This window comes from Sceloporus occidentalis, unplaced genomic scaffold (assembly GCF_023333645.1).
Source record: "Sceloporus occidentalis isolate IW3139 unplaced genomic scaffold, rSceOcc1.0.p SCAF_8, whole genome shotgun sequence".
Classification (NCBI taxonomy): domain Eukaryota; kingdom Metazoa; phylum Chordata; class Lepidosauria; order Squamata; family Phrynosomatidae; genus Sceloporus; species Sceloporus occidentalis.
Genome location: NW_028316988.1, coordinates 2,831,887 through 2,859,811, shown reverse-complemented (window position 1 = coordinate 2,859,811; position 27,925 = coordinate 2,831,887). Strand labels below are relative to the sequence as shown.

The window sequence follows — 27,925 nt, the reverse complement described above, 5'->3', positions numbered from 1 at the left end:
CAGTTCTACTCCGAGTACCGAGTTAAATGGGGCTTACTCCACACTGATTTTTACCAGTGGACAGTATTATAGAGAGAGTACAAAACTATATTATTCCATGCACTTGTGGCACGGCTCTTGAAATGTCCGTAGACACTTTGACGTTCAGTGGGATCCACATAATACAAGAAGCAAGGAATATGTCTCAAAAACTGTATTTCCCTTACCCCCTTCGAGTTACAGATACATTTTAAGCCTCCAAAAGATGAATAAACAAAAAAAGGGGGGGGAAGAAACACTTCACCTTGCTCCATTAAAAAGACATGACAGCCTGGACATACCACATGTTCATGGCACACATGCCAGAATCAAACATGCCTTAACGTCGCTCATTCAACCCAGCCAAAAACAAAACTCACCAAGCCACACTTTCCAGACCTTTCCAGAGGACTTTATTTCCAGAGAGCATGTAATTCTTTGCACCAGCCCCAAAGCAGCAGCACCGCAGTGCAACATCTCATCCCCTATACAACAGATATAGGTATGAACGCATGCGCAGGAGTGGGAGCGGCATCCAATGATGGGGCAAACTGGAACAACCTTTTTGCTGCTTTACAAAAATACTAAGGAGTGGAACGTCCACAGGGAAGGGATAAGAACAAGTCAAGTACAAAGCTTTTTTTTTTGGAGGGGGTGCACAAACTGTTGGGAAACTGCTACAAAAGGGTACGGGGGTAGCATGACTGGTACTAGACCCTTTCCCCACAAACTCTTTTGCATTTCAACTGTGGAGTTGCTCAGCCATGAAGTAGTAGTAAAAACAGACAAATAAATTAAACAAGTGACACAGGCTGGTATGGGGCAAGGTGGAGGAAAGGTGGTCCTGGCAATGGCACAGCCACAGTCCAAATTTTACCAGCCATTAACGGGAGCATTGGGTAAGTAGGAGACAAAGCGTTAAACCCTCCCCCCCAAAAAATCCTCAACATACTGTAGTTTAAATCTTGGGGAAATTAGGATTTCTTCTCATGGAAACGCCTGGGTATAGGAAAGTGTCTGGATGCCCAGCAACAAAAGAGTGACAGCCACAGTGTTCTCATGTCAGAACCTTCTCATCTTGGGGAGAAAATGTGAACTGAAAGGGTGAACTGAATTTATTGCTCATTTCATTTGACTAAACACGCTATCGCCAGTCTCAGGAACCTGAGGCTTGTCTTTCAAACTGAAAACTTTACAAACTCAAGTGGCATTTTTCTCCTCTGCTTTGTGTTGGCTACAGTAAGTTTCCCCCCGTCCCCTTCATTCACACACAGATTGCGACCACTTCTACAGCCTCACAAGCACTGGCCCTGGACAACTCATGTCAACTGGCCTTCTACTGTTTCCTCTAGATAACTGGTCTCTGTCCTAAAGACAAGGGAACAGGCAAAATGCGTTTCGGTTTCAACACTGTTCTGGAATCTTTTATTAGTGCAACCCATCCAGGTGCCTTTCTGGAAGTACTGCGAATATTCATGGCACATAAAGAGAAGAAAAACACTCAAGACTCAAGCAAGAGCACATGGAACATCAAGGTTAGAGTGTACAGGCTCCTGGCAAGTCAGGGCACATCGCAAAATAATGCTCCTGACTCAGTAGATCTGGCGATAGCACCTGCAACCACCAAGACTGCTTCTCTTTGGGGAAGAGTAACACTGCTGCCCAAGGAATCAATGATCACAAGTAAGAAAGACCAACCTGAGGATACACCCAGCTCATAGATCGGTTCATATGTTATGCCAATTCTACCCAAAGGTTTGTGTTCTCCCTCTTCCCATCTCTGAATCAGTCCGCAGATTTTTAAAGAGGATGGTCTGTATGTACTACTTGAAAAACCGCCCTGTACTCTGGGCTGGTTTGACGGATCCATGTCACAGATTTGTGGCATGTGAAATCCTCGGACACAAGCAAGGTGTGAAGGAGCCAGGACTCACTGCTGCAAGTCTACACAAAGCAAGAGAGTTTCTGACCACATCCTTGCAGCCTGGGTAGGCTTGAGAAAAAGCCCACATGCCTTGGAGCACCAATCCCTCAAGGAAAGTACAGAAGCAGACAAGGGGGAGCATCAGTCACACAGGAAACTTTGCAGCCAACATGAAGTCAATAGTTAAACCAGGTATGTTTTTAAAAAAGGCAAGCAAGCATGTAATAAATATGGCAAAACATCTCCCGCCCCAATGTAAAATGGGAAGCGGATAACTAAATACATCGATTCCCCTCTACTCTACCCACCCCTCCCTGGTTTTGAGCAAAGAAAATACTGCTGTCAGCAGGACACCTGCAAACCGCTCATTCGGGAAACAGCCACCGAAGTCCCCTTTCCAATTTCACACAGGCACGCCTCTCTTCAAAATAACACACCACACAAGCATGACCTAAATAAGCACCAGAGCTTGAAGGCTTTTTAGAAGCAGGGTGTCAGCAACAATTCTTAAAAATACAAAAATTGAGAGTCGAGGGCGGGATGTGTTTCCACTGGTCAAGTTTTCTTCCTTTAGCCTGCCAATCAGAGTCCACCTTTTTTTGGAGCCAATCGTGAACGTGTTCCCGGCGTTGTCCTGGATTAACACTACCGCACAGAGCCAACAAGAAGGGATATAGAACAGACGGCTGTGAAGAGCATTCAGGAGGTTGGGCAACGGGGAAACCGAACTCAGGGTAAGGGAGGCTATCACAGGACAACACAAAAATCAGGGAGGGCAAAGGAACTCATGACTGTCCGGCCATCTTCCGTGATCTCCCAGAGCGTTATTTGCCCCATTCTCGCTATTTATTGCTCAAGCAACCCTTCAAGTTACTGCCTTCTGTCTTCAGTCTCCGATCTGGAAAATGCCATCACCCCATCCTCAGCACCTGGAGCACAAAAGAATAAGAAGCAAAAATCAGTATGACTGGATTCAGTATGATTTAAACTTATTTTTCACTAAAAAATAACCCCACATAAACCCTTAAAAACAAACTAATACAGTCAGCCCTCCTTATCCATGGATTTTTTAATCCACGGATTCAAGCATCCATGGCTTGAAAATGTTCCAAAAAAAGTATAAACTCTCAATAGCAAACCTTGTTTTTCCATTTTATATAAGGGACACCATTTTGCTATGCCATTGTATTTAATGGGTTTTGAGCATCCGCTCAGGGTCCTGGAACTAAGTCCCAGTGGATAACAAGGACCTACTGTAAAAGAAGTGTGGCCTTCAAGCATCTGGCCAGCCTGAAAAGTGACCCTCAGCCTCAGAACATCCATGGTTTACAGCCAAAAACCTAACCTATTACCTTTACTGTAAAAAGGTGTTCTTCTGAGATGGGAGTACACTATCCATGTTCCTCATCAGAAGGCAAGAAAGGGAGGAGATTATCAAGATTGATCTACCCACTCAGGGCAGATGCTACAAGTAATTTGACAATTGTAAGTCACTTGTCTATAATATGGTTTGAATTCACTTGTTTTGGAGAACTAAAGAGGTCTCCACATAGACATCTCTATATGGTGGTATGGGGTCCTCATTGGGCCAGGTCCTGGTGAGAACGTTCTGTTGAAGATGGCACATTTATACAGCATTCTCTCATTGGGGATTCATAATGAGCATTGTGAATTATGTCACTGTTTGAGTTAAGGGATAAACTCAAGGGAAACCGATCACTTTCCATGTGATCCCCCAACTTACACTCTATTACCCTATTCAAAAGACTGTAAGATAGCACATCCATTCAACACACCTGGTCTAATCTGTTGGTCATTTTTAAAAGACATGAGCCTGCATAATTCTTGTTTTGAAGATACTTCCAAACAGCAGTGACACAGGGAAGAGGGCATGGCAATCTGGATAAGCACAGAGGGCCGGATGTGCTTCCAGGGTATGAGGCTTCCTACTATCGCTGTACTCGACTTAGCATATTTCTTCATTGAGAACGCAACACAGGATGGCTGTGCTCTTGGACACAGGAGGGAAAAGACTTGTTTCATCCTGTCAGTCCTGAGCCTCTTTCTCAAGGCAGGCTTGCCCCAGCTGTCTTGTGGGGAATGTCTGTGCCATGTTTAATTTGCTGCAGAACATGTGTCTGGCCTCCCAGACTCAACATGGAGGAAGTGGCTGACACTTCTTCCGTCTTCAGATCCTCAAACAGCAGCTATTGGAACCAAATTAAGAAGCTGTCTGTGTTCCTGCAGTCCTCACCCACGCATCTGCAGATGTTTGGCTAAACGTGCGATTGATCTCCGCTTTTAAAACGATCTTTGCCATTTAAGTGCAACTGACAACATGGAACGTGGTGTTTTTTTCCTCCCTGGCCCCACACCAACCAATTAGGTCCTGTGTGAACAGATTATTTCCTTTAATAAGGCTTTCTTTGAAGCCTCTTGGTTAAAAGGATTAAACAGCAGAGACAACCACTCCAAATGCAACAGGCACAATATGGTCTTTCCTCCAAACCACATCCCAAGGAAGCCACTTTTTTAGTTTTTGCTGACAAGAGATTAAATGCAAAACCTCCAAATCGGTCAGGCCGCTATCTTTTGGCAAGACGGTTCAAAGTGCCGCATAGCCTTTGGAGACAGAGCAACAGCATGGAGGTTGTTAAGATCGCAGTTTCGTGCCATGGAAAGTTGCCTTTGCTTTGAGTCAAGGAATTGCTTCACAGACCCACCACAGCCTGAGGTTTCTCTTATCGGAGAACAGCACTTCAGGGTTAGAAAGAGTATGGTTGATAAACTTCAAGGGAAAAGTTTGCTTTCCAAGAAGGCAGATCATAGAGAAGAACAGCAGAAAGGACAGCAGATACATCAAATACAAAGACAACAGGGGCAGCCACTGCAGCCCACTATTCTGATGCCAAGATTCAGCAGTGTTGGAAATATTAACCTTTTTTTGGACTACAACTCCCATAATCTGTCAGCTAGCATTGACACGCAATGATATTCTGGAAGCAGTAGTTAAAGAAAGTAACATTTCCAAGCTTTGCAATAGGTATGTGAATTAAATCCCTCAGGCAGTATGCTTTTTAAATTGACAGTGCTGCTAACACCCTGCACCAAATTTAGCCATTTTAATGCAGGCAGCACTTGTCTCTGAACCATCAGTCATGACAAAAGCCATCATCTGGAACAAAATGTACCAAGCGTGAGTAATAAAATGCACTATAGTGCAGGAAATAATTTTCATGTTCACACACTCTATGTACTACAACTCCCTGGATTCCTGACTTTTGGCCACGCTGGTTGGGGCTGGTGGTAGATTTATTTATGTAGAGTTTTAATGTTTGAGTTGCAATGATATAGGGCTGATGGGAGCAGAGAGCTAAACATTTAGAAGGCACCAGATTGAGGAAGACTGCACTACAGCAAAGGTCTATAAAGGCACCTTATGGATCTACTGTTGCAAGTCAATGGAATTGCATTGTTGACTTGCTTTAAACAGCAAGAAACTATTCCCAGTACCCACATCTTGTGTTTCATAAACAGGACAGGTTGAAGAAGATTGGGATAGACCCCCAACTACATATTAGGTCAGAGGCTCACTGCACTGATGCACTGAGAAAACTCTCCTTCTGGAAAGAGCTTGGGATTTCATGCAGATGCCATTATTAAAATATTCAGTAGCCAATAACTCTGAAGAGTCAACTTATTTGAGATGTGTTGCTGGATGGAAGAGAGTTCTGAGCATACCCTGAACTACCAAAAGAACAAATAAATGTGTCCTAGATCAAATTAGGCCTGAGCTTTCCCTGGAAGCCAAGATGACTAAACTGACTGTCATACTTTAGACATATCATAGAAAAGACAATAATGCTTATTAAGGTGGAAGGCAGTAGAAAAAGATGAAGGCCACGTTCTAGATAGATAGACTCGGCCAAGAAAGCCATAGCCCTGAGTTTGCAAAACCTGAGTGGAACGGTTGGTGATAAGGTGACTTGGGAGGTCTCTCATTCATAGGGTCACCATATATCAAAGTCAACTTGTTTTCAGTATGGTTCAGATTTTTCCTCATTCCTTTAATGAATTAACAAGAGAACAAATGGAGACAGAGGCCACCTTGCAATTTTTAAATAAATTACGAACATCTATTTCCATAAACAATAACAGTTATTTTCAAGATAGCCCTTCCTTTCAACTATGTGCCTTTGCTTCAAATCGAAAAGGAACACAGATCTGGCAGATACCACTCTCTGAACTAACATTATTGAAGGTTTAGCAAAGCTAAGAAGCTTAGTGTGTTGAGACAAATTGAGTGCAACATCTTCTAAAAAGGAGAGATGTAAGAAAAAGAGTCAAGAAAGCAATCTTTCACGAATTCTGTGAGACAGCTATGAGTCAGGCAGAGTATTTCATTTATGAAAAGGGCTTTTCTGTGTCCTTTCAAGATCATGTTCTAAATTAAACTCAAGATCCTGGGGTCCCAATGTATTTACTGAAAATCATGAGTAAAACTGTAGTGGGTAGATCTACCAGGAAAACATCCAAAGACAAGACTATGAGGCTGTTGGTTGCTGTGGAGAGCACTGTGTATTCAGGCTAAGTGCTAGTTTCTACAGAGTTATTTTGCACAAAGAAATGCAGTATGTTGTTCAATGACTACACAGACATATGTGTAGACATATTGATAATCCTGACTATATCCTGACTGTATGTTTCAAGGACTATAGACTCGGGAAAGGGTGAGATATAAACCCACTAAATAAACGGTCTTGAGAAGGGAGGAGTAGGAGAGAATGCTGTGTATAGGGAAGGTGGCACCCTGACTTGCAATTCATACTCAACTGGGCTCCTTGCTAATTGCCCCACCAAAAAATCTCAAGGGTGAAACGAGGAGACTCTGGCAGTCAAAGGCACTTATATGTCTGGAAGTCAAGGTTTCGGCATGTAACCCTTCAGGGATCCGCACCCAATACTGACTCACAGAAAGAGTAAAAATGATGTCACTCAAAGGCTAAAAAGAAGGCTTAAGTTATCTCTTGTTTAAACAAAGCAGCTGGCCCAGAGCCTACACCGTGGAAGATATCAAATCACTCTTAGCAGGCTCTGGAGACTAAGAAACTGCTTGCAGGTGATCAGTCTGAAGCATTGCTTTATTTTTCGACTGAGGTCATCAATGGCTGCCAGTGATATGTGCGAGTCGGTGGACACAAACACACACATGGCAGACTTGTCAAATTGTCCTTGGCAGGGAGCATGTGGCTTGTGCTCATCCAGGCTTCTCTGCATTCAGTGTGTGAAGCTGTTTCAAAGCTTCAACTTGCCTTAACCTGTCCTGATTCTATACAGGATGATATTCAAAGGCAATGTGTGCCTCGCACGCAAAACGGTGCGCGCACGGCAGGGGAACAGCCTGTGGCAACAGGAAAATTACCGAGACATCTGAACCACAGCAGTTACAAATAACCTTTTCCCAACTGCAGCTGTACGTCTACAAATCTGGCTCCAAACAGAACGTCCGCGCCACCCGGACTTTGATTCTGACAATGGCCTTGCATTTCTTAACAGTGCCAGCTTCTTTCTCCAACAACACAATGGCACCTTGCAGTTATAAAGAACCCCATCTGTTCTTTCATGTTTCATTCCCAAAGGGAATCCAGTGGATGCATCTATGCTCTCTCATCTCACGCATCCATGAGGCACCCCAGGGTGCACCGAGGAAAGCATGCATCAACAACATAAGAGCAGGAGGTTGCATGTAGCAGGGGAGGATTATTCTGTTTGAAGGTGATACAAAGTGAGGACTTTGATGGGCAGAATTTTTTTCTCTCCATATTCTTGTATGTTATACAAAAAAGACTATCAACTGATAGGCCATATTGGGAAGACATTAGGACTCACTACAGTCCAGAGAGTAGATAGATAGATAGATAGATAGATAGATAGATAGATAGATAGATGGATAGATAGATAGATGAAGAACAAAAACAAGATGTTTGCTAAACCAACTATCCCAAGATATCAAGACATCGATGGAGGACATCCAAGTGGTGGGCCAAATGTGACCTACAGGGTTCCTCATCTGACTCAGGGGTGCGTCCCATAGGCCTGCTTCTCTTTCGCGTCAACCCTTGCTTTCTTAAAAATAAGAAGACTAATAGACTAAGAAGTCTATTTCCTCAAAGTTCTTAATATTTTGTTCCCCAACTTCTCTCTTTTTGAAGGAATTCAGCAGACCGGGATGTTAGAAGAAGAAGAAAAGGCTACTGGAATCAAGCAGAGGAGACAAGCAGTCTCTAAACTCAGCATTCACCAGAGAAAATGTCCCCTGCTCAGCATGAGCAAACATAGACTTCGCTGAACAGAAGGAACCAAGTAGGAAGCAATGTGAGGTTTGGCATTAAGTGATTCAATCCCAGCAAGTCCCAATTTACATAGGCTTGTTTGAGCTGCTTAATTCTGTTGCAGCTTTTAGACTCCCAAATGATGCCCCAAAGTAAGGCTGAGTGACTCACCAAAGTGTCTAGGCTTGAAAAAGACAGGTTTGCCCAATAATGGGAATCAGAAATGGGAACCAGGAAGGAGAACTACTTTCAGAGAGGTTTAGCTTCTTGTGAAGATGATCTGACAATATGAAATTAAGGTGTGTTTTCTAATATGTGGCTTATGTGCTTCCCCCTATTACATTCATTATCTCAGCAGAACCATTGACATATTCAGTTTTTGAAAGACTATTTTTTCCTTCAAGATTAGGACACAATATACCACTCCTCTCCACCTGACAGTCACTCACCATAGGGGATTTCTGGAGATAAGAAGTGCAGGGATTATGAACTCTGTAGGTTAATAATCCCTACTGGAAACCTCTTCAGCGATGGCTTCAGAATTAAGACCCATTTTATGCTTTGCACCTTTGCCTCTTTGGCGCATATTTGCAACATTTCAGGCATGAACAATGCTCATGCTATTCCAAGCCCTATGATAGTCCTGTTTATGTGTTTGAAGGGATGTCATATTGAGGAGCAAGCAAGCTTGTTTTCTGCTGCTCCAGAGAACAGGACCCGGAACATGGATGCAAGATATAGGAAAAGAGATTCCAGCTAAACATTAGGAATAACTTCTTAACAATAAGAACTTTTTGACAGTGGAAGATGCTCCTTCAGAGAGTGGTGGAGTCTCCGTCTTTGTAAGTCTTTAAACAGAGGCTGGATGGTCGGGGATGCTTTGATTGTGTGTTCCTGCATGGCAGAATGGTGTTGGACTGGATGTGGTTTCTCCCAACTCTGTGATTCTAAAGGACCTAGAACATTGCTGGGGAATGTATGGCCCTCCAAATACTGTTGGACTACAACAGCCATCAGACCGAGCCAGCATTGCCAATGGTGAAGGATGATGGGAGTTGTAATTAAACAACATCCAGAGGCCTACATTTTCCCCACTCCTGGCCTAGCATTATTAGAAGAGATAAAAACACTTCTTCCACAGCCTCAAAAGAGCCTCTGCCTTCAAGCACAAACATGAAGGCACAGGTCACAGACTACAAAGGAAGGGCAGACTGCACAGTATGCTTGCACACCACACCTGCAAAAGGAGGCAGCTTAGCATGGATCCCGCATCTTTCCTATTTAACTTTCTCTTTTCAGTCCCCCGAACAACTTTCCCCCGCTTAAGACAAGCGCAGGTTGAGCAGCTTTATTTCTAAATGCCAGCCCATCAACCTATCTGCCCAGAGCGTGTTTGCATCTCAGCTCTGTGCTCCCAGAGGGATCCGTGTTTCTGCAAAAACCCACAAGGCACAGTTGCTACAGCAACAAGCAAGGGCAGAGCCACTAAGGTTGGTACTACCCCTAGCCGGACCGTGCGGGCTCTCTTTTCTCCAGCCTCATCATGCTAGCCTTATTCATTCTGCAAATGAACCAAACCAACCTCCAAACCAGGCTGCATGGTGCACAAGGTGTTTCAAGAGCGAGAAGCCTTTGGGTTTTATCTGACAAGCACCCGCAGCTTAGCGCAAACCCTCCAGAGCCACTGCGTTTGCTCCTCCTTTAATAGGCAAGGAGCTAGGCAGCGTAGATCAAAACAGATGACTGAGAAAGAAGGCGGCCAACGTTCCCCCAGGCATGTACTTACACAGATTAATGCCTCGGCTCTTCAGATCTTTCGCACATCTGAGCTCCTGCCGAAGCGCAAACCTTGGGGTCTTGTTTCAAAATATCCCTTGATAGCAAAGGCTCCAAGAGGCACAGCTTGCTTTAGAGAGGCAGAGTGCTAATTATCCTTCACCACCTCATGGTTAATGCCATGGCCATTGCAGTAGTTCAAGATCACCCAACAGAGCACTCTGGAACTTTTCAGATTTCACCCAGGTTTGCGAAATAACTAGCTCAGCCGTTCACTCGCTGTAGGAACTCCTCTGCAAAAGCTACTTCAAATTAATTTCCTTTAACATGCTTGGCACAGATCTAAACTTAGAAGGAAGAGAGCATGCCTTGCACTATTGGCCAGTGATATATAGCAATAGCAAGTACATTTTTATACCACTTGTCAGTGAACTAGAACTCCCTAAGCAGTTTACAATGTGTAAGCCAACTGCCCCCAACAAGCTGGGGACTCATTTTACCGACCTACGAAAGGATGGGAGGCTGAGTCAACCCCGGAGCCCTCCTCTAGGATCGAAGTTACAATGCTGTGGCTGAAGGACCAGCATTGAACCACTGTGCCACCAGTGTATAGTAACCAGATGGACTACTTGCAAGTGAAATTATCCCCAGTGTTTAATTTCAACGACTACTTTCCCTGCCTGCTTTGATGCGTCAGTATCCTCAACTGAGCATGAGCTAGGACTTAAACCTTGTGAATCCTAGGAGCGTGTCCAAAGGAGGGCGACTAAAATGGTGAAAGGTCTGGAAACCATGCCCTATGAGGAACGACTCAGGGAGCTGGGGATGTTTAGCCTGGAGAAGAGAAGGTTAAGAGGTGATATGATAGCCCTGTTTAAATATTTGAAGGGATGTCATATTGAGGAGGGAGCAAGCTTGTTTTCTGCTGCTCCAGAGAACTGGACCCGGAACAATGGATGCAAGCTCCAGGAAAAGAGATTCCAGCTTAACGTTAGGAGGAACTTCCTGATAGTAAGGGCTGTTCGACAGTGGAACACAGTCCCTCAGAGATTGTGGCAGAGTCTCCATCCTTGGAGGCCTTTAAACAGAGGCTGGATGGCCATCTGTCGGGGATGCTTTGATTGTGATTTCCTGCATGGCAGGGGGTTGGACTGGATGGCCCTTGTGGTCTCTTCCAACTCTATGATTGTATATTTCTCCTCCATCATTCATTGAGGCTTCCTCATCATAACGGTAATAGTTACACTACATAAGAAATGACGCTATCCCTTGTTCAATCACATACTGAAATTTAAGTCCAAAACACACAGCAGAAATAATCCAGTTTGAGACCTCTTTAACCACCCTGGTATAGGACAAAGGAATTCTGGAAGCTGTAGTGTTATGAGACATTTAGGCCTGTTACAGACAGCCAAAATAAAGCTGCTTCGAGTCACAGTGGAGGTATGGTGTTTCAATGATGCATGTGTCCTAAGAGTCCAGAAGCCACACCAAAGCTACTCTCCAGTCCTTAGGGCTGGAGCGTGGCTTTGGTGCAACTTCTGGATTCTTAGGACGCATGCATCATTGAAACACCATACCTCCACTGTGACTCGAAGCAGCTTTATTTTGGCTGTCTGTAACAGGCCTTAGTCTTCTCTGCCAGAGAGCTCTGGTGCCACAATACACTACAGTTCTCAGGATTCCCTAACACTGAGCCAGGGCAGTTAAAGCGGTCTCAAGATGGAATATTTCTGCAGTGTGGTTTGGACCTCAGTTTGGTTATTGTTGCTAGCTGCCATAAAATCACCCTCAGTTTATGGTGATCCTATGAGTGAGAGACCTCCAAGTAAGCAATGGACCCAAGACTAGACCACCTGTTAAGTCTATTCTGCACACATGTCCCATGTCTATGAGGCATATGATGTAGCAGCATCTATACGAGACTATATTAATCTTCAGCCAAGATGCCATTGGCAACTATTTTGGACCTAAAATCAGACCTGATTGGCAGTCTTCAGCATATACCTCTCTTTGTTACTGCCAAATATCTGTCAGAGTATTTAAATGCCAAGAATTCCAGACATAAGCAGAATATACAGAATGCAGAAAACACATGGGAAAAGAGAAAGCATGCAAACCCTTAATGGAGAAGTAAAAGGCAGTTCCACTGAACAGCATCAGTCAGATCTCTTGTGGGAGTAATAACTAAGAAGATAAACATTAATATACCATAGAAGACACTATAAAATAAATGATGTAAGATAAAAGGAAGTTTACAATGAGCTCTGCTGATCAGCCATGCGTTTAAGGTACTACAAGAAATACCTTAAAACTATTGGGAAGGAGGTGTTGAATGTTTTTATTTCAAGCATCCCAGAGGCATGGGACACATTTTCCAGGAAGATATTGCCATCTAGTGGATAACGCTTCCATTCAGACTCCAAATTTCAGTTTGGCCATTCAAGACACTGAAATAGGTTTCATTTTGCTCCACGATGGGCTCTCCCTCTCACCAAAGATTTTTAAAAAGGATTCTCTCTCAATATATATAAAGTAGCATCCAAAACACAAGTGTGATGTGGTCCAGGTCAGAAAGCCTACTGTGTGCCACAGGATAAAGGAAGAAAGGTCTTATATGGATGGCATATAAACAGCACTCATGAAATGCAAGTGCCATGATGTAGAAGTGGAACTAAGAAAAGTGTAAGCGAGTATAGAATATTTAGAACTGAGACCCAATGTAGCGCAAGGACAAGCAACACAACACCACAAAATGCATTCCCATGACTGTGAGTTAATAAAACACACACATAAGCAACCTGATGGTCCACAGCAAGATCAAACATTGCTTCAACTGGCTCTAATCTGTAGGTCACCTACTTCTAATGCCAGTTTGTATGTCTGGGGGCCACTTTTCAGAAGGGATACGTGGTCAAGGGTTGCATATCAGTGGGCATGGCCTAAGGAAGGGGCAGAACCTAGTATACCTTTTCATGAAAACTCATTAAACAGATATAGATTACTTCCTTTTAATTGATATATTAACATGAATGAATATGCTATTAGCATTAATTAATTTGCTACTGACTAAATGTTCCATTGAATATAGGATATTGGTTCTTGTCCTCACTGACTATAATGCCTTCAGTGGTCTGCTGCCAAATTTTGGCAGCAAACCAGGATGTCAAACTGAAAACATATTTAGGGCTGGAAAGGGGGCTTTGGGCCTAAATGTAACCTGTAGGCTGCACTCTGCCCTTCCATCCCAGCAGAAGGCATCATAATTTACTCTACGAGCAACTTCCAATTTTAGAAGTGGGGGAAAAATCCAGGTCAGTGTCAGCAAGCGGCTGCTAGCAGCACATCAAAAAGATACGTATGCTGTTAAAATTAACCATTCTTTCCGCAACCACCTTTTCAACTTTGCTCAAGGCCAAGAAAATGATCAAAACTATGTTACGCTGTACAGAAACACGGAACCTGAAACTGTCTTTAAGTGAGCTTTCCTGCTGATTGATTACCATTTGAAGTCTTCGTGGCTTATGCTGCTTTTCATTCCTCAAGCATCTCAAGGATGTTTAAATCACTTTGTCAATCATCAAAACACACCGTGGGTTTTGCACCTTACCAAACCATGTTTCAAAGGTTCAGGATTGCTATAAAACGTGTTATCATTTTCTGAAATTATTTTAATCCATTCAAGCACGGAAAATGAGGAATTGCAATTGCCAGAATAAAAAGGTGTTTACCTGCCTGTGGAAAGACAGTAAGGAGGGTGTCAGCCTAACATCTATTAGAAGATTGTTCTACAGCCTGAAGCTCCAGGGAGAAAGTCCTTTCCCAGGTTCCCTTATAAGTCATAATCAGTGCTTTGAATTGTGTCCAGATATGACCCAGCACCCAGTTATTTGCACCAACAAGAAACAAAAACTTTCCTCTGCTTCCCTTTCCCTTCTTACTCACCTTGATCAATAGAGTGCTGAGGAAGCTGGCTAAGTTGGCTGTTCACTACCCCTGCATACGTCCGTAAAAACTCCTCCTCGCTGGTGGTTAACTGGGAAAAGGACAAAGCAGAGTAAATCCACAAGAATACAGTGGAAGATAAAACTCATTAGCAAGGTCCGTGTCTTGTTACAATTCATATTAGTCTCTTTTGCTGACAGTAATCAGATAAGTAAAGCCCTGGCACACAAGTCAGATAAAGTAAAGCCCTGGCACACAAAATACTCCCTTTCACAGAAGGTATACAAACCCCGCATCAAATGATCCCCAAGGAAAATAACCAAACAACACTGACAATGGATTGATGTGGTTTATTAACCTAGCTGTGCAGCTATAAATTGAATGTCATTTTCTCTAACCATTAGAGATGCTGTTGTGTGTCTAAATCAGCCATTCAATTTGATATTAAAACACCCTCAAATACACCAAACAAACATTTATATAGACACACAGGGAACTAAAGCACCAATTCCTAAATTAACTCCAATTCTCAAGTGATACTGTACAGTTTCATTTTACACCTTTATATTTTAGAAATCAAAAGGCAGAAGAATTACTTACACCTAGATGCAATATAAGACATAAACTATTAGGCAATTGGGTACAGGCCAGAAGGCAAGACTTTAAAACTACTTTACATAATTTAATGAAAACCAGCTTAGCCTTTGCCCACAAAGTTCTTCAGATGTAAAGCCAAGTTGAGGGATATTATCCTGCACCACTTCCCAAAAGAATCTTGGTCTAAAATGTCTATGATCAAGCTTATAAATATCTACTCACCCAGCAGCCCATGGTGACTAAGAAGCACATGTCTTCATAAATTAGAAGATGGCTAGTTGTCTTAGCAATAACCCCAACTTGGCTATTAAGTTCTAGGAGGCTGGTAAAAAAATCTAGGTTATTAACTTTCAGTGAGCTTGTCATCAAGGCTGCCTGCAATACTTACATTTGATCCCATCTTCCTAAGCATAAGCAGGACTCTCACTTTCTGTTGTATATACATCTCCTCCGGACTCTTCCCGGGGACACCCTCACGGTTCATTCCCCTCTTCCCAGTTCCTGAGACTTCTAGATATTTGACACCAAGGAAAACAAAATATTAACAGTGAAAGCCATCATTACTTTGCTCAGAAAAGCTGATTGTTGGGACTTGCTGACTAGTATGCCATTCAACTCTGCTAGAAAACGTCATGGACAGGTTTGGCTCCTGGGAGCGTTCAGCTTGAGCCGAATTCTAGTAGAACTGACAAGTTCATTTTCCATAGGGAAGCAACGGTTCAGAGCTTCTTCTTAGGGAAGAAAAAGTTGTCAGAAGAACAACAGTACTGCAGACTACTGTACGCATCAATAGTGTTTGACACAGAAGAATCAGTAAATGGGAGCTTATGGTGTTATTATTCCAAACAGTGTTGTAGTGTCAAGACTTTCTGTTTAACATACATGATTACATCAAGTGCCACTCCCTTTGCCAACTCACTATTCTAAGACTATCAGGTAATGAGCTAACATTGTATAGAATGATGGCATGTACTGCTGCTTTTAGAGATTTAGCCACTGGACCATTGGTTCTAAATTATCAGAAGGATTTATTCTAGATGCCTGCTTGATCCGTCACCAGCAGGAATTTCTAGCCATAAATTAACTTCTTATACTGTGCATAGCTGACAGGTCCTCCATGCTATCCTTTGAATGCCTTCAACCCATGCCAGGCTGGTCACAGTTCATAAAGAGAAAAGAAGCAAAACAAGACACAACAGGGTATAAGAAGAGGCTGTGTTACCTGTTTGCCTGGTCACTTCAGGCTATGAGAATGTTTAGTCAAGGACGGCCGGGTAGAAGAAATCAAAGATGTAATTCAGGCCTTGGGGAAAGCATGAAGGGTACCTCCTGCAACAAACACAGAGAAAGATGAGGCTTCATTTAGGCATCTGGCAATTTTCTACAGCATGTGTTTCAACCATGGATAGGGAAGTTTTGGTTTTCAAGTTAGTGGACTGCAATTCTCATCAGTTCTAGCCTGAACAAGCAATAACGTGAATAGCAAGTTCCAGTCTAACAACATCTGGAGGGCCACACGTTTCTCAAGGAAGGTTTAAACAACAAGAGCATAACTATATCCAGCAACCTTGCACAACTCAGTCTTCCTTAGCGTGGCGCCAGTGGGAATTACTGCCTAGTGCAGTGGTTCCCAAACTGTGGGGCAGAGATTTGGAGGTCCAATGCCCCCCAAAATGTTAAAATATGAATATACATGGATGTGCGAATGAAAATATGCACATTAAACAAAATATTTTTTATTCATATACTATGTGTAAATAGTATGTATGTACTAAATGTGCAAATCTACAGTGCTATTTAAATAATAATAATAATAATAATAATAATAATAATATGTTGGGGGGCACAATTCACATGTAAAGAGGGTAACAAGTGTAAAAGCATTTGAGAACTATTGGTCTAGCATATCTGTAGGGCAGATATTGGTTGCCTACTTACGAATTGCAATGTGTCACTGATGTTGGCCAATTTGGAACAAATACATTGATCAGTTTAGGGCAAAAGGGATGCAACCCTCCTTTTAAAGGGCATTACTGCCTGTTCATACCACTATCTAGGTTATTTTGTGAACTAGCCCAAATACATTCAACTATTAATAGAGATATATTCCAGATAAACATGAGATTTTTCCCCACAGATGGGCTGGATACTGAAGGACAACACTCTGAATCAGACACTGAACAAGTGGCAGTACAATGGCACCTATTATACCTTCTTGGCATCATTAGGTATTACAATCTGAACACCAGCAGTTTCTCATGTGACGCAACAAGCCATCTTCCCCGCTATACCACTCAGCATCCCAGTTAGCCCAATAACAGTCCATGAAGTTGCAATCTGGGCTTTACAATTGCTTCATAAATTATGGAACTCTAAATTGTAGAGACCTGATGGATACTTGTATGACAATCCAACGATTTAGCTCTATGGCCAGAAGGGTGGGGAGGAGAAAAGGTAGCATGATATACATTTTAAGTGCATTGCAGGGAATGCTACTGAGCAACGGTCACTCTAGGGAAACTAGAAAGGAAAGTACAAACAGAGGAAACAGAATGTAAGCAGCTCTGAAAAATACAAAGTGGGCTTTTTTGGCTTTATCATCTTCCAGCAGGTGGCACCACTTTCAAAGGCCAAAGAAAAAAGCCCCCTCCTAAAAATCAATCCTGTTCAGTGTAAACCAAATTTATCACCCTTCTTTTGACTTTAGGACATGTGGGAATCGTGAAAATAAGACTAACATAGAAGGTAAGCTGAGACAACGAATGAAAATTGAAATCACAGTACTGTACCAGATAAGGTTGTATTTTCTGTACTGTACAGCAATCCTTTTTCTATCAAGATGATCTCTTAAATCTTGTTCTTCAAGATGTATTAGGAAAATTAATGAAGCAATGTCAGGAACGTTCCAAGACTAGCTACTGTTATTTACACAAAAGTAACCTCTTCCTAATACAGACATCTAGAAGCATTGTCTATGCGAGAACAAGTTCACACCAATGAGCAAAACAAGACCAACAACCTGAGATGGGCTAACCATAAACCAACATGTTAACCTACCTCCTTGTTGGTAGGATTGTGTGGTTGTGATAATTTTGTGGTCACAGAATATGAAGAGATGCTAGGAGATTGGGTGCAGATATTATCAAGAAATGCTCTCCTATTCTGGCTGAGTCCATCTATGGATTGTCACTTACATCATTTTCAGAATATTGTTATTATTATTTAGAATATACTCATATATCCTTGCTATGTTCACAGGGAAGATGTTCCGAACCTATGAGACAGCTCTTCTGCATGCTCTTGCAGACCCAACTGGGCTGATGAACTTAAAAAGAAGATGGTAGAACATGGCCAGATAGCCCAAAAACCCCACAAAAGACTGAGAAACCCCTTCCAATATCCTCCCAAGGAGCCTGAAGGCTCCACAGAACGCTGTTCAAATGTTACTGATTCAAGCAGCACACAAGTGTTAGCTTCAGTCAGAAGGCAAAGACTGGTAATCCTGAGTGTCAGCTTATTTCTGCTATCCCACAAAGCATCTGGAAGAGATGCCAAACTAATCCCTAGAATGTCTCCATCAGAAAGGGACCCTGTAGCTGGGATTCCTGCAAATCTCCTCTACAATGAAACACCCCAGGAAGGACCTGGAGTAAATAAGCTAACCAGCCCCTCTTTTAAAAAATTGCCTTGCCTCCAAAGAAGAAAATTCAGGAGGAAAAGGCTATTTTAAAAACTTAGGCCCCATACAGACAGGCCAAAACAAAGCTGCTTTGGGTCACTTTGGAGGTATGCTGTTTCAATGATGCATATATACTAAGAGTGTGGAAGCTGCGCCAAAGCTGCGTTCTAATCCTTAGGATTGGATCGTGGCTTTGGTGCAACTTCCAGACTCTTAGGATGCATGCATAATTGAAACAGCATACCTCCAAAGTGACCCGAAGCAGCTTTATTTTGGCCTGTCTGTATGAGGCCTAAGCTAATTTTTTTTCAGTTCAGTAATTACTTTCTGTTATCTTTACTAGCTCAACAAGTAACAGAGAGCTTCAGCACAATTCCGACAAGGGAGTCAAGAGAGTTATAGTAACCAACTACACTGAAAATACTATTCACCTGGAAAAGGATATTGTAGATCTGGGGAAGGTGCAAAAAGGGCAAAGAAGATTACCAAATGGAACAAGTCCCTTATGGGGAATGTTACAATACTTGGGGCTGTTTAGCTTCAAAAGGCGAGGCATGATAAAGGTGTATAAAATAATGCCTGGTATGGAGAAAACACACTCTCTTACACACAGTACTAGAAGCCAAAGGGATTACTGGGTGAAACTATACTGTGGGAGATTCAGGTTAGGAAAATAAAGGACTTCTTCACCCAGTTCATAAGTCAAATTGTGGAATCTACAATCATAAGGTATATGGATGGTCACCAGGCTGGATGGCTTTAATAGGAGGATGGACAAAGGCATGCAGCTTCGGCCATTTGAACCACCATCTCCAGGTCTTACAAGGCGAGCTTACAGTTCCTTGTCTATTGCTCCATCACAACATCTTGCATATAAGCTTTCAACTGAGATCTAGCTTTAGTACTTGAGGACACTAGTACATATTGAGGGACTAACCTGCCCCAGCTCTATTCCTCCATTTTCTTGCCAATATCTATACTTCTCTAGGAGGCAAAGTCCCAATGAACATATTCAGAACCACAAATCTAGCCTACGACCTTGATCCCAAGGACCCTTAAGGCTAGGCTTAAGGATTTTCATTTCAACCAAAAATCTGAAATGTTCAACTAGACGCAGACTCGCGAGAAATAGGATCCCCAAATACTCGGTAACAGGATATTTGAGGTGGCGGGGATCGGACATTTGTAGATGACTAAGGTCCCTAAAGCAAGCAGCAATGCTCAGCAAGACAGCTGTACAACAGCTGAACCACTAACACCAAGGTCTTTTCGATCTCATTGTACAATTCAGGGGGAACCATAATGGTTCCAGGCGGTCAGCACTGAATTCCATGGGTAGTTCAGCCATGGATTCACTGAGTAACGCCAGTGTCTCATTTGTAGAACATGAGTTAATGACTTACAATTCCCTGAAGTCATCTACATATCCCCAATATATCACTCAACACAATCTCACAGGACTTTCAGGATGTGGAATATGAGGCTCTAAATACTTTGTCTGTAGGGATAAATTTACAAAAGCATCTTCAAAACCACCATTTCTACCACACAAGCATTATATACACATCTCTGAGACATTCTACATCCACACTAATTCCCATAATGGTGAAATGTATATTAAAAGTGTCTTTTCTGGGCAATATATGGGAACAAGAAGAGTAGATACTGATTCAGATCCTTGGTACAAGTTCTGGAAAAACTCAATATACATGTTGCAAGCTTTCAAAGCTCCAGTGGAGCATCGAAAGCTTGCAACATGTATATAGCGCATTTGCGTTGGCCCAATAAAGGTATCACAGCTACCCCTGGATGTCTTCTGGAGAGCCTAAATGTCTACATCCCTTGTTGTCATGTGCCTTTAAGTTGTTTCGGACTTATGGCAACCCTAAGGTGACCCCATCATGGGGTTGTATTGGCAAGATTTGTTCAGGGTGGTATGCCATTGCCTTCCTCTGAGGCCAAAGACACTCATTGAGTTTCCATGGCTTAATGGAGATTCAAACTATGGTCTCCAGAGTCACAGTTTAATAACATGCAGGGAGCCATTCCTTTAGCTCAGCAGTATGATTATTACAATGTTTTGCGGGTTTTGGAAAAGATTTTAATGGTTACAATGTGGTCACAATCGGAAGGTATACAAGAGTGTGCCGTACCTTTAATCCTTGTTAATTCACAATCAGATTTTCTAATGAAGACTGGAGCACTGAAACCAGAAAACCCGTCTTCATGCTCCCGATTATCTTGTTCAGACTCAATGTGATTCGCAACTTTCAACCACAGGCAGCTGAGATTGCATTAATCCGCATCTCTAGAGGGAGGCTAGCAATGCAAAATCCATAACACTTAGCCATTTATAATTGAACAGCAAGACGTGGAATATTTAACGTCTCATCTTTTTTCCGAATGTGTCAGGCTTCTCAGAGACTCTCAACCCTCTTGGTATAAGATTTCAGTTGCATTTGACTTCAAACTGAATTCTCAGATGGTTGTTTCCAGCTAAGATTCCCAAGTGATTCAGGTTTTAGACAAAGCCCTTACAGTTCTACATAAAATAAGCTGCAGCCGTCTATACCTTAGAGTTTATAGACCAAAAAAAGGGAAATTTTCTTTTCCTGGTTATGATCTATGCATGTCTATAGCTTCTTTCATAGATTTCAAACATATTCAGGGCACTAATGAAGCCAAATTCAAGAATTCCCCTCAGTAATTTTGCCTGACCACATGGAATCAAGTTAACTGAATTATTGTTTAACTTCCATCCTTGAAGGCATTTGCAGCCGGCATTTGCAGCCGATTACATTTCTGCCGACTTCGCAATGTCAACAGAGAAAGGCTGTCTCTATTATACTCCAAGCCAACCAACTGATGTTTTTAGCTTTTAAAAGTCAATGTTAATTCCAGATGAATTAACTCAGTTTGGCCTTCAGACTTGAACATATAGCTAAAATAGAGCTGAATCTATACCAAGAGACAATAGAGTGTTTCAAGCAGCCATGCTATTACTTCTGCCCCTTTGGGTCTGGTCAACTTTCAAGCATCTTCAGTAGCGGAGGAGTTGTCATGTTACTTATCAAAGACTTACTACACCTCAGTGGTGAGTTTACTCTACTTCCTTAAGCGAGCAGGGAGAGACAGAACACAATATCGTATGTGTGAAACCAAATTATTTTTAGTCATGACAACAATACTTGTAGTAGTGAACACATTACTATGTTTGCTATTCCAGAAACAACCTTCTCTCAGGAAGCTAATTGTATCGCAGCAACTTTATCACTCAGGGATAAACGGAACGGAAGCTGGATCTCTCATGTTCCAGCCTAACATTGGCCCTATACAGACAAGCAAAATAAAGCTGCTTCAGGTCACTTTGGAGGTATGGTGTTTCAATGACACATGCGTCCTAAGAGTCTGGAAGCTGCACCAAAGTTGCACTGCAGCCCTTAGCACTGGAGCATGGCTTTGGTGCGGCTTCCGGACTCTTAGGATGCATGTATCTTTTAAACAGCATACCTCCAAAGTGACTCAAAGCAACTTTATTTTGGCCTGTCTGTATCAGGCCATTGTAAACTTTACATCCCACTACCTCTTCTACGTCCTCCATTAATGTAGGCATATGCATGTTAAACTCTGCAGACCAATATACCACAATATTTTTCCACCTCAACTTATGTACTTTATGGCCCTAGGCTGTTGCATTTGCTGTTCTTTAAGAGAAGAAGAGGGAAGGAAATGTACTCAGCAGGGTGTAGTTTCCTTCCTTTCCAACCAGTGACATGTAAAACTGCTATGGAACAGAATAAGCTCAAAGCAGTAACACATTTACAAACATAAATTTCCTTTTAACTACACTTTATTTTAAATATATACTTCTGAGCTCTTCCAGACGGTGCTATACAAAACCTTAAATCAATGCTAAATTACCGCATGGGCATTTTGTAATGAGAGAAAGTGAAATTGATATTAGGATGAAGAGTCATGTGAGTGACTATACTGAGCTTTGTGCTATAGCTTCCAATTAATCGCTATACAAACTCGATTTATGCAGGATTAGCATTAATTATGTTAAAGACTTATCAGGCCGACTTATCCATTGGGTGCCTATGTTCTTGAGAACATTTGCCAGACAAATCTTGCACAGTCACTTAGCTGAGATCGGACAATGCGCATTGCGATTAACCCACATAAACAGCTTAGTTACCCAAACTTTATTGTACGCCAGGAATTACAGTTTTGAGGATTTCTGGGGGCTTACTGCATACAATTAAGAAAGATCCTTTTTTCAGTATTCAGCCAGAATTTGAGACTACAGTTACTCTTTCAAGGTTTTACCGACAAAAACAGAATGCCGTTTCGCCGAATTTGGGATCGTCCAGGTGGTTCCGAAGCATTTTATATTTTCTTAACATTATCAGATACTAACCCTGATATAGCATTTAAGGTCGCCAAATTTTGTGCTGCAGTGATAAGAATGATACTAGATAGAGAATGAATGCAATACATATAGCTGTGCAACTTTTCACATTTAAAAATCTTTGTAGCTCTGACTAGTTTTAATATCCCATTGTATACTTTTACATTTGTGTTTTATGTATATCTGTAACTATTCGTAACTTATACACAGATGTTTCTGGACAGATGATGAATGCAATACCTGTAGCTGTAATCCCTGTGAGCTTTATTCCTCAGAAACATTCCTTCTCTGATCATTCTTATATCTATGCCATCACATATGTATATATTGAAGTTTTTGTATTCTGCAACTATTGGTAACTTATGTCTTTGGAGCAACTTTTACTGGTCTATGACTATAATAAACAATATCTATCTATCTATCTATCTATCTATCTATCTATCTATCTCTGTCCTATAAACGGTAATAAAACACCTTTATGAAGTCAGGCCTGCTTGTAAATATTGATCTTTCTGCCACCCACAACCGCAAATGCAAGTCAATTGAAATCTGTTAGCAATGCCTTCCTAATATAAAAGTGTTTCAGAGCCAGTGTTTACCTCAACAGCAGCTGGAAGATGCTCAGAGATGAAGCCATCACACTGACCTAGGAGTTTATCAGACAAGGGAAATTGGAAGTACGGTATAATCTGATGGCAATCTGAACACAATCATGAGGTTTCACATTACTGCGTGATAGACCGCCACACACAAATTTGGGCAATGGGAAGTCAGTCCAAACGCAATCATGTGGTTTCACGTTATTGTGCGATAGACTGCCACACGCAAATTCGGACGACATGCTATTTTTGGGCAATGGGGAGCCAGTTTGAATGCAATGCGTATTCACGTAATTGCGCTAAACTAGAGACTTTAAGTGAATGCGTTCTGGCCCCACTTTCTTTTCATTCAAATTTAAGAGAAATTCCTCCTGTTTGATAAACTCCCGAGACACAGATGTCAGCTACAAGAAATCATGGTTTGTTTGTAAGACATTTATATAAACACACACTACACCACAGTGGCAAACTGTCAACCTACAACTGGACAGTCAGTGCAAGGCATCGGACGTTGAAGCTTATTTAGTACAAGTTCCCAAACCTGGAAATGGTGCAAATTGTCTTGCACAAGTGAAAGTGTCAACTGTCTTGCAGCAATACCTGTCAGCTCCATAACAGGAGTCCTGGTCTCCTGGTACCAACTAGCATTAACATTCCCAATGTTCCTGTAGACATATACAGAATGGTGAGGAGGTGTGCACTCTTGCTACTTTTAAACAAATCCTAACAAACAGCAGTTAAGTGATTTTGAGCACGAATCCTAACACTGGTTAAAAGATAAGTAATCTTGAAGCAAACAAGAACACCAATCTTTGTGGTTGTTTTCTAACACACTGAGAGCTGGATATTGTTGAGATGCTGAATTGTCTTTGTGTTGGCTAATCCCTGTATATCTCTGTACCACTTTGTGGCTTCTTCTAGTTTGCTAATAAATTTGAATTAGACAGAAAAGGGGGGGGGAGCTTCAATATAATAACCAGCTACTATTCCTGCCTTTCAGCCTTACTGTCTATTTTATGGGCGACGTAAACCTTGCACCTTGATTTTATGTATCAACTTATACTGTTGCACACTGCATCTTATAAATAGACATAATAATAAATACTTATTTGTATGCCAACTTAATAATAGCAATAATGATGACAGTAATGACAACAGTAGTGATAACGCATTGTAACGTAACATAGCTAACAGGGAGACAGAAATAGTCAATGTGTTGCTCCTGGGCCCAACTTCCTTAACAGACAATTTGATACCAGAGGAAGAAAGAACATGGAAAGAAAACAGGGATAGAGTCCTATACCTCAAAAAGAAGAAGAGCCGTTCAACATGTTGCAGCATGCGCAATATGCACATATGAAATGAAACAACCAGGTCACATAAGCCTTGCATAAACAAACAAAAACGTCTTGAATCTTCCATAGAGACTGTTTGAAGGCTTCTTCCAAAAAGCAACCAGGGAATAATTTTTCTTTCACTTTGCTTACAATTTCCATTTTGGTGGCCAAACATAGAGGTCTATGGTTTTTTAACATGCTTGAGACAGATGCAGATACCTTTTCTGCTCAAGGCAGGCATACATAGATACAGCAAGCTCAGCTAGAACAGGACCCTGTAATGCTTTGCTTGTTGCATTACTGAGCCAGCGCAGTGTAGTAGTGGTTTGAGTTTTGGACTATGACTCTGGGAGTTCAACCCTCTCCTTGGCCATGGATATCTACACTGGCTGACGCTAGGCAAGCCTCACTCTCAGCCTCAAAGGAAGGCAAAGAAAAAACCTATCTGAACAAATTCTGCCACTGCAAGTCAGAAACGTCTTGAAGGCACACGACAAAACCTGACACTTGGTACCAAAAGCCAGTGTTTCTCCAACCTTCCTTCCCAATCCTTCATGCTGATGCTGCCCAAAAAACTTCCAGATAGACAGAGAGCAGGGAGGACAAAAGAACTGGGAACAGGGGGGACGCTTGTAAAAAGGAGCTTCTTTGTCAGGGGCTTTGTTAACTGAGGTATGTCTGCATTCAAGACTGTGAGAATGAAATCTGAAGAGGCCCCTGTGCTTTTAGTGCAGTGGTTCCCAACCTTCTTAATGCCGCGACCCTTTAATACAGTCCCTCATGTTGTGGTGACCCAAACCCATGAAATTATTTTCATTGCTACTTGATAACTGTAATTAAATAGGTGTTTTCCAATGGTCTTAGGAGACCCCCATGAAAGGGTCATTCGACCCCCAAAGGGGTCCCGACCCACAGGTTGGGAACCACTGTTTTAGTGGTTGTGTATGTAAGAGGGAATTTCAGCAGGTCCTGCTTTATTTGACAAACAACACTCGCTGAAACTCCCTCTTCTACACAAACATTAAAAGCACAGGAGACCTCTCCAGTTTAGAAATACTAATAATAAGGAGCAATAACAGTTGTGAGAACAACAACAGTTGTTGTGAGAACAACAAATAACAGTAATAATAAAAACATGGTAACAAACCTGATAAGTCTGTTGTGCGTTACACTTGCTGAAACGCCTTCTTCCACACAACCATTAAAAGCACAGGAACCCTCTCCAGTTTTCACGGTGGCAATCCTGGAAATAACAACAATACAAAGAAATAATAACCGTTATGAGAACAACAGTTAACAATAACAGCTATGATAATGGCTATAGCATCAAGTAATAATATCACTGAGAGAGAAACAAAGGAGATAAAGCAAATAAATAAAGTGGTAACAAACCTGCGAAGCCTGCTATGCCTTTCTCCTGTTGAAGCTCCCTCTTCTACACAATGATCAAAAGCACAGGAACCCTCTTCGGTTTTCGCTCTGGCAACCCTAGCAATAGTAACAACAGTCGTCATAAGCAGCAGAAGCAAAAAAAAGCCATGAGAACAACGATAGCATAAAGCAATAACAATAGAGGTGAGAGGCAGTGTGGCCTAGTGGTTTGAGCATTGGGACCAGGACTTTGGAGACCAAGGTTCAAAATCCAGCTCAACCGCTGGGTAAGCATCTCACACTCTCTCAGCCTCATAAGACGGCCATGGCAAACTCCTTCTGAAGATACCTGTGATAGGCTTCGCCATAATGTGGAAATGACTTGAAGGCACACAACCGCAGCAATAAAAACCACAGTAGCTGCTATGATTAGCACCAGCTCCCTCTCCCCACATTTTTGGGGAGAACATGTTTGGCGTCATGTGCTATATATATAAGCGCACGCTTTATAGACTATAGCTGAGCCTTTGACGGCTTTGGGAATGCTCTTAAAGACATGGGAGGGACACTACATTGGACAGTCCTGATGAGGATTTGTACTCAGGACATGACTATTAGGACAGAAGATGGAGAAGGCACAATCTATTAGGAAAGGCAATGATATCTAGGGAAAGACAGGAAGAGCGCATGGAGTCAAGAAGGGAGGTCGGGGCCTGGATTGACAGGGTTTAAGCAGAGCAATGGAGGACAGGAGGGCTTGGAGGCTGCTATGAGCCTGGCCAAACGCATGGCTGGATGGCCCTTGAGGTCTCTTCCAACTCTATGATCCTGTGACTTGAGCTCAGTTAAAACGCAGATGTGTTGGAAGGTGGCAGAGCAGGGCGGCTGGCTGTCTTAGCCCCCAAAGGAGGACAAGGCACAGCCCAATGTAGGACCTGGAAGAAAAAGAGGACATGGACAAACCAAAGCCAAACTCCTAGAAATGCACATCCATGCTTCTGAAGGCAGGCTGAAATTAGAGGCCATCAGGGACTCCCTCCTGGAGAGGAGGCTGAAGTGGAGGACAGGGCCTGGAGAAGGTGGATGCCTGGTCAGCTGGGCTACAAACACTCATGGAGATGTCAAGCTGAAGGCTTTCATGGCTGGCATCCATAGTGGGGGTTTTGTGGGGCTTTGGGCTCTGTGGCCGTGTCCTAGAAGAGCTTATTCCTGACGTTTCGCCTGCATCTGTGGCTATGGGCTTCTTCAGAGGCAGTGTATATAGACATACCCACACACCCCACTCTCTTCCATGCCAGCCTTCTCTGAAGATGCCGAAGCCACAGATGCCAGCCAAACACCAGGAGCAAACTCTCCTAGAACACGGACACAGAGCCCCCAAGCCCCAGAAAAACCCCTGTAGAGAGGTCCGTTCCTGCTCCTGAGCCCCATGCTGGCCTTCCTCCTGGAAGGGAGGACGCGATGGAGGACGCCTGGCACCTGGGGCTAAGAGCAGCCTAGAGATCTCGCCCATCCCTGCTCCTGAGCCCCATGCCGGCCTTCCTCCTGGAGAGGAGGCTGCCATGGAGGAGGGGGCCCTGGGGAAAGAGCGGAGGAGGAGGCGGCGGCTGCAGAGGGGAAGGAGGGCGCCTGGTGCCCTTGGCTTCCGCTTCCTGTGGGGAAGGAGCCAGAGGGACTCCATTTTGGGGGGCCACCCTTTCGGGGCTCCTTCCTTCCTTCCGAGGGAGGGACCCAGGGACACACAAACGCCTGCCTCCTTCCTTCCTTCCCCGGAGCCTTTCGTGGCGCTTTACCTGAGGCGCTCTCCTTCCTCTTCGGCGTCAATTTCCTCTCTCGCCCCTCCTTATTATGACTGAGTCAAAGAGGGCTCTGAGGGGAAGAGAGTCTCTCTCTCTCTCTCTCTCTCAATGGCTCTGAGGCCGGACTCCTCCTCCTC

The 27,925-nt window shown here is 42.8% G+C and overlaps 1 protein-coding gene across 3 annotated transcripts; it reads right to left on the bottom strand.

Moving 5' to 3' along the window:
* Positions 1-178: 178 nt before the first annotated feature.
* LOC149307667 (beta-catenin-interacting protein 1) lies at positions 179-27,925 on the bottom strand. 3 transcript variants are annotated; one of them, XM_089534217.1, is made up of 8 exons: positions 27,783-27,925; positions 26,011-26,106; positions 25,766-25,861; positions 23,882-23,946; positions 15,815-15,921; positions 14,981-15,102; positions 13,996-14,086; positions 179-2,871 (listed from the first exon to the last, which is right to left on the bottom strand). In XM_089534217.1, the coding sequence occupies exons 6-8, from the start codon at positions 15,074-15,076 to the stop codon at positions 2,813-2,815; spliced, it is 246 nt and encodes an 81-aa protein (XP_089390343.1). In that variant the 5' UTR covers positions 15,077-15,102; positions 15,815-15,921; positions 23,882-23,946; positions 25,766-25,861; positions 26,011-26,106; positions 27,783-27,925; the 3' UTR covers positions 179-2,812. The 3 variants fall into 3 exon arrangements, with proteins under 3 accessions (XP_089390343.1, XP_089390342.1, XP_089390345.1); XM_089534216.1 differs by lacking the exon at positions 23,882-23,946; XM_089534219.1 differs by lacking the exons at positions 23,882-23,946; positions 25,766-25,861; positions 26,011-26,106; positions 27,783-27,925 and adding an exon at positions 20,425-20,590.

Coding starts and splice junctions, on each gene's coding strand:
- LOC149307667 (XM_089534217.1), bottom strand. CDS start 15,076: ATGAACCGTGAGGGTGTCCCCGGGAAGAGTCCGGAGGAGATGTATATA. Junction 14,087..14,980: donor TTAGGAAGATGGGATCAAAT/GTAAGTATTGCA, acceptor TCCTTTTCCCAG/TTAACCACCAGCGAGGAGGA. Junction 2,872..13,995: donor TCAGCACTCTATTGATCAAG/GTGAGTAAGAAG, acceptor TTTGTGCTCCAG/GTGCTGAGGATGGGGTGATG.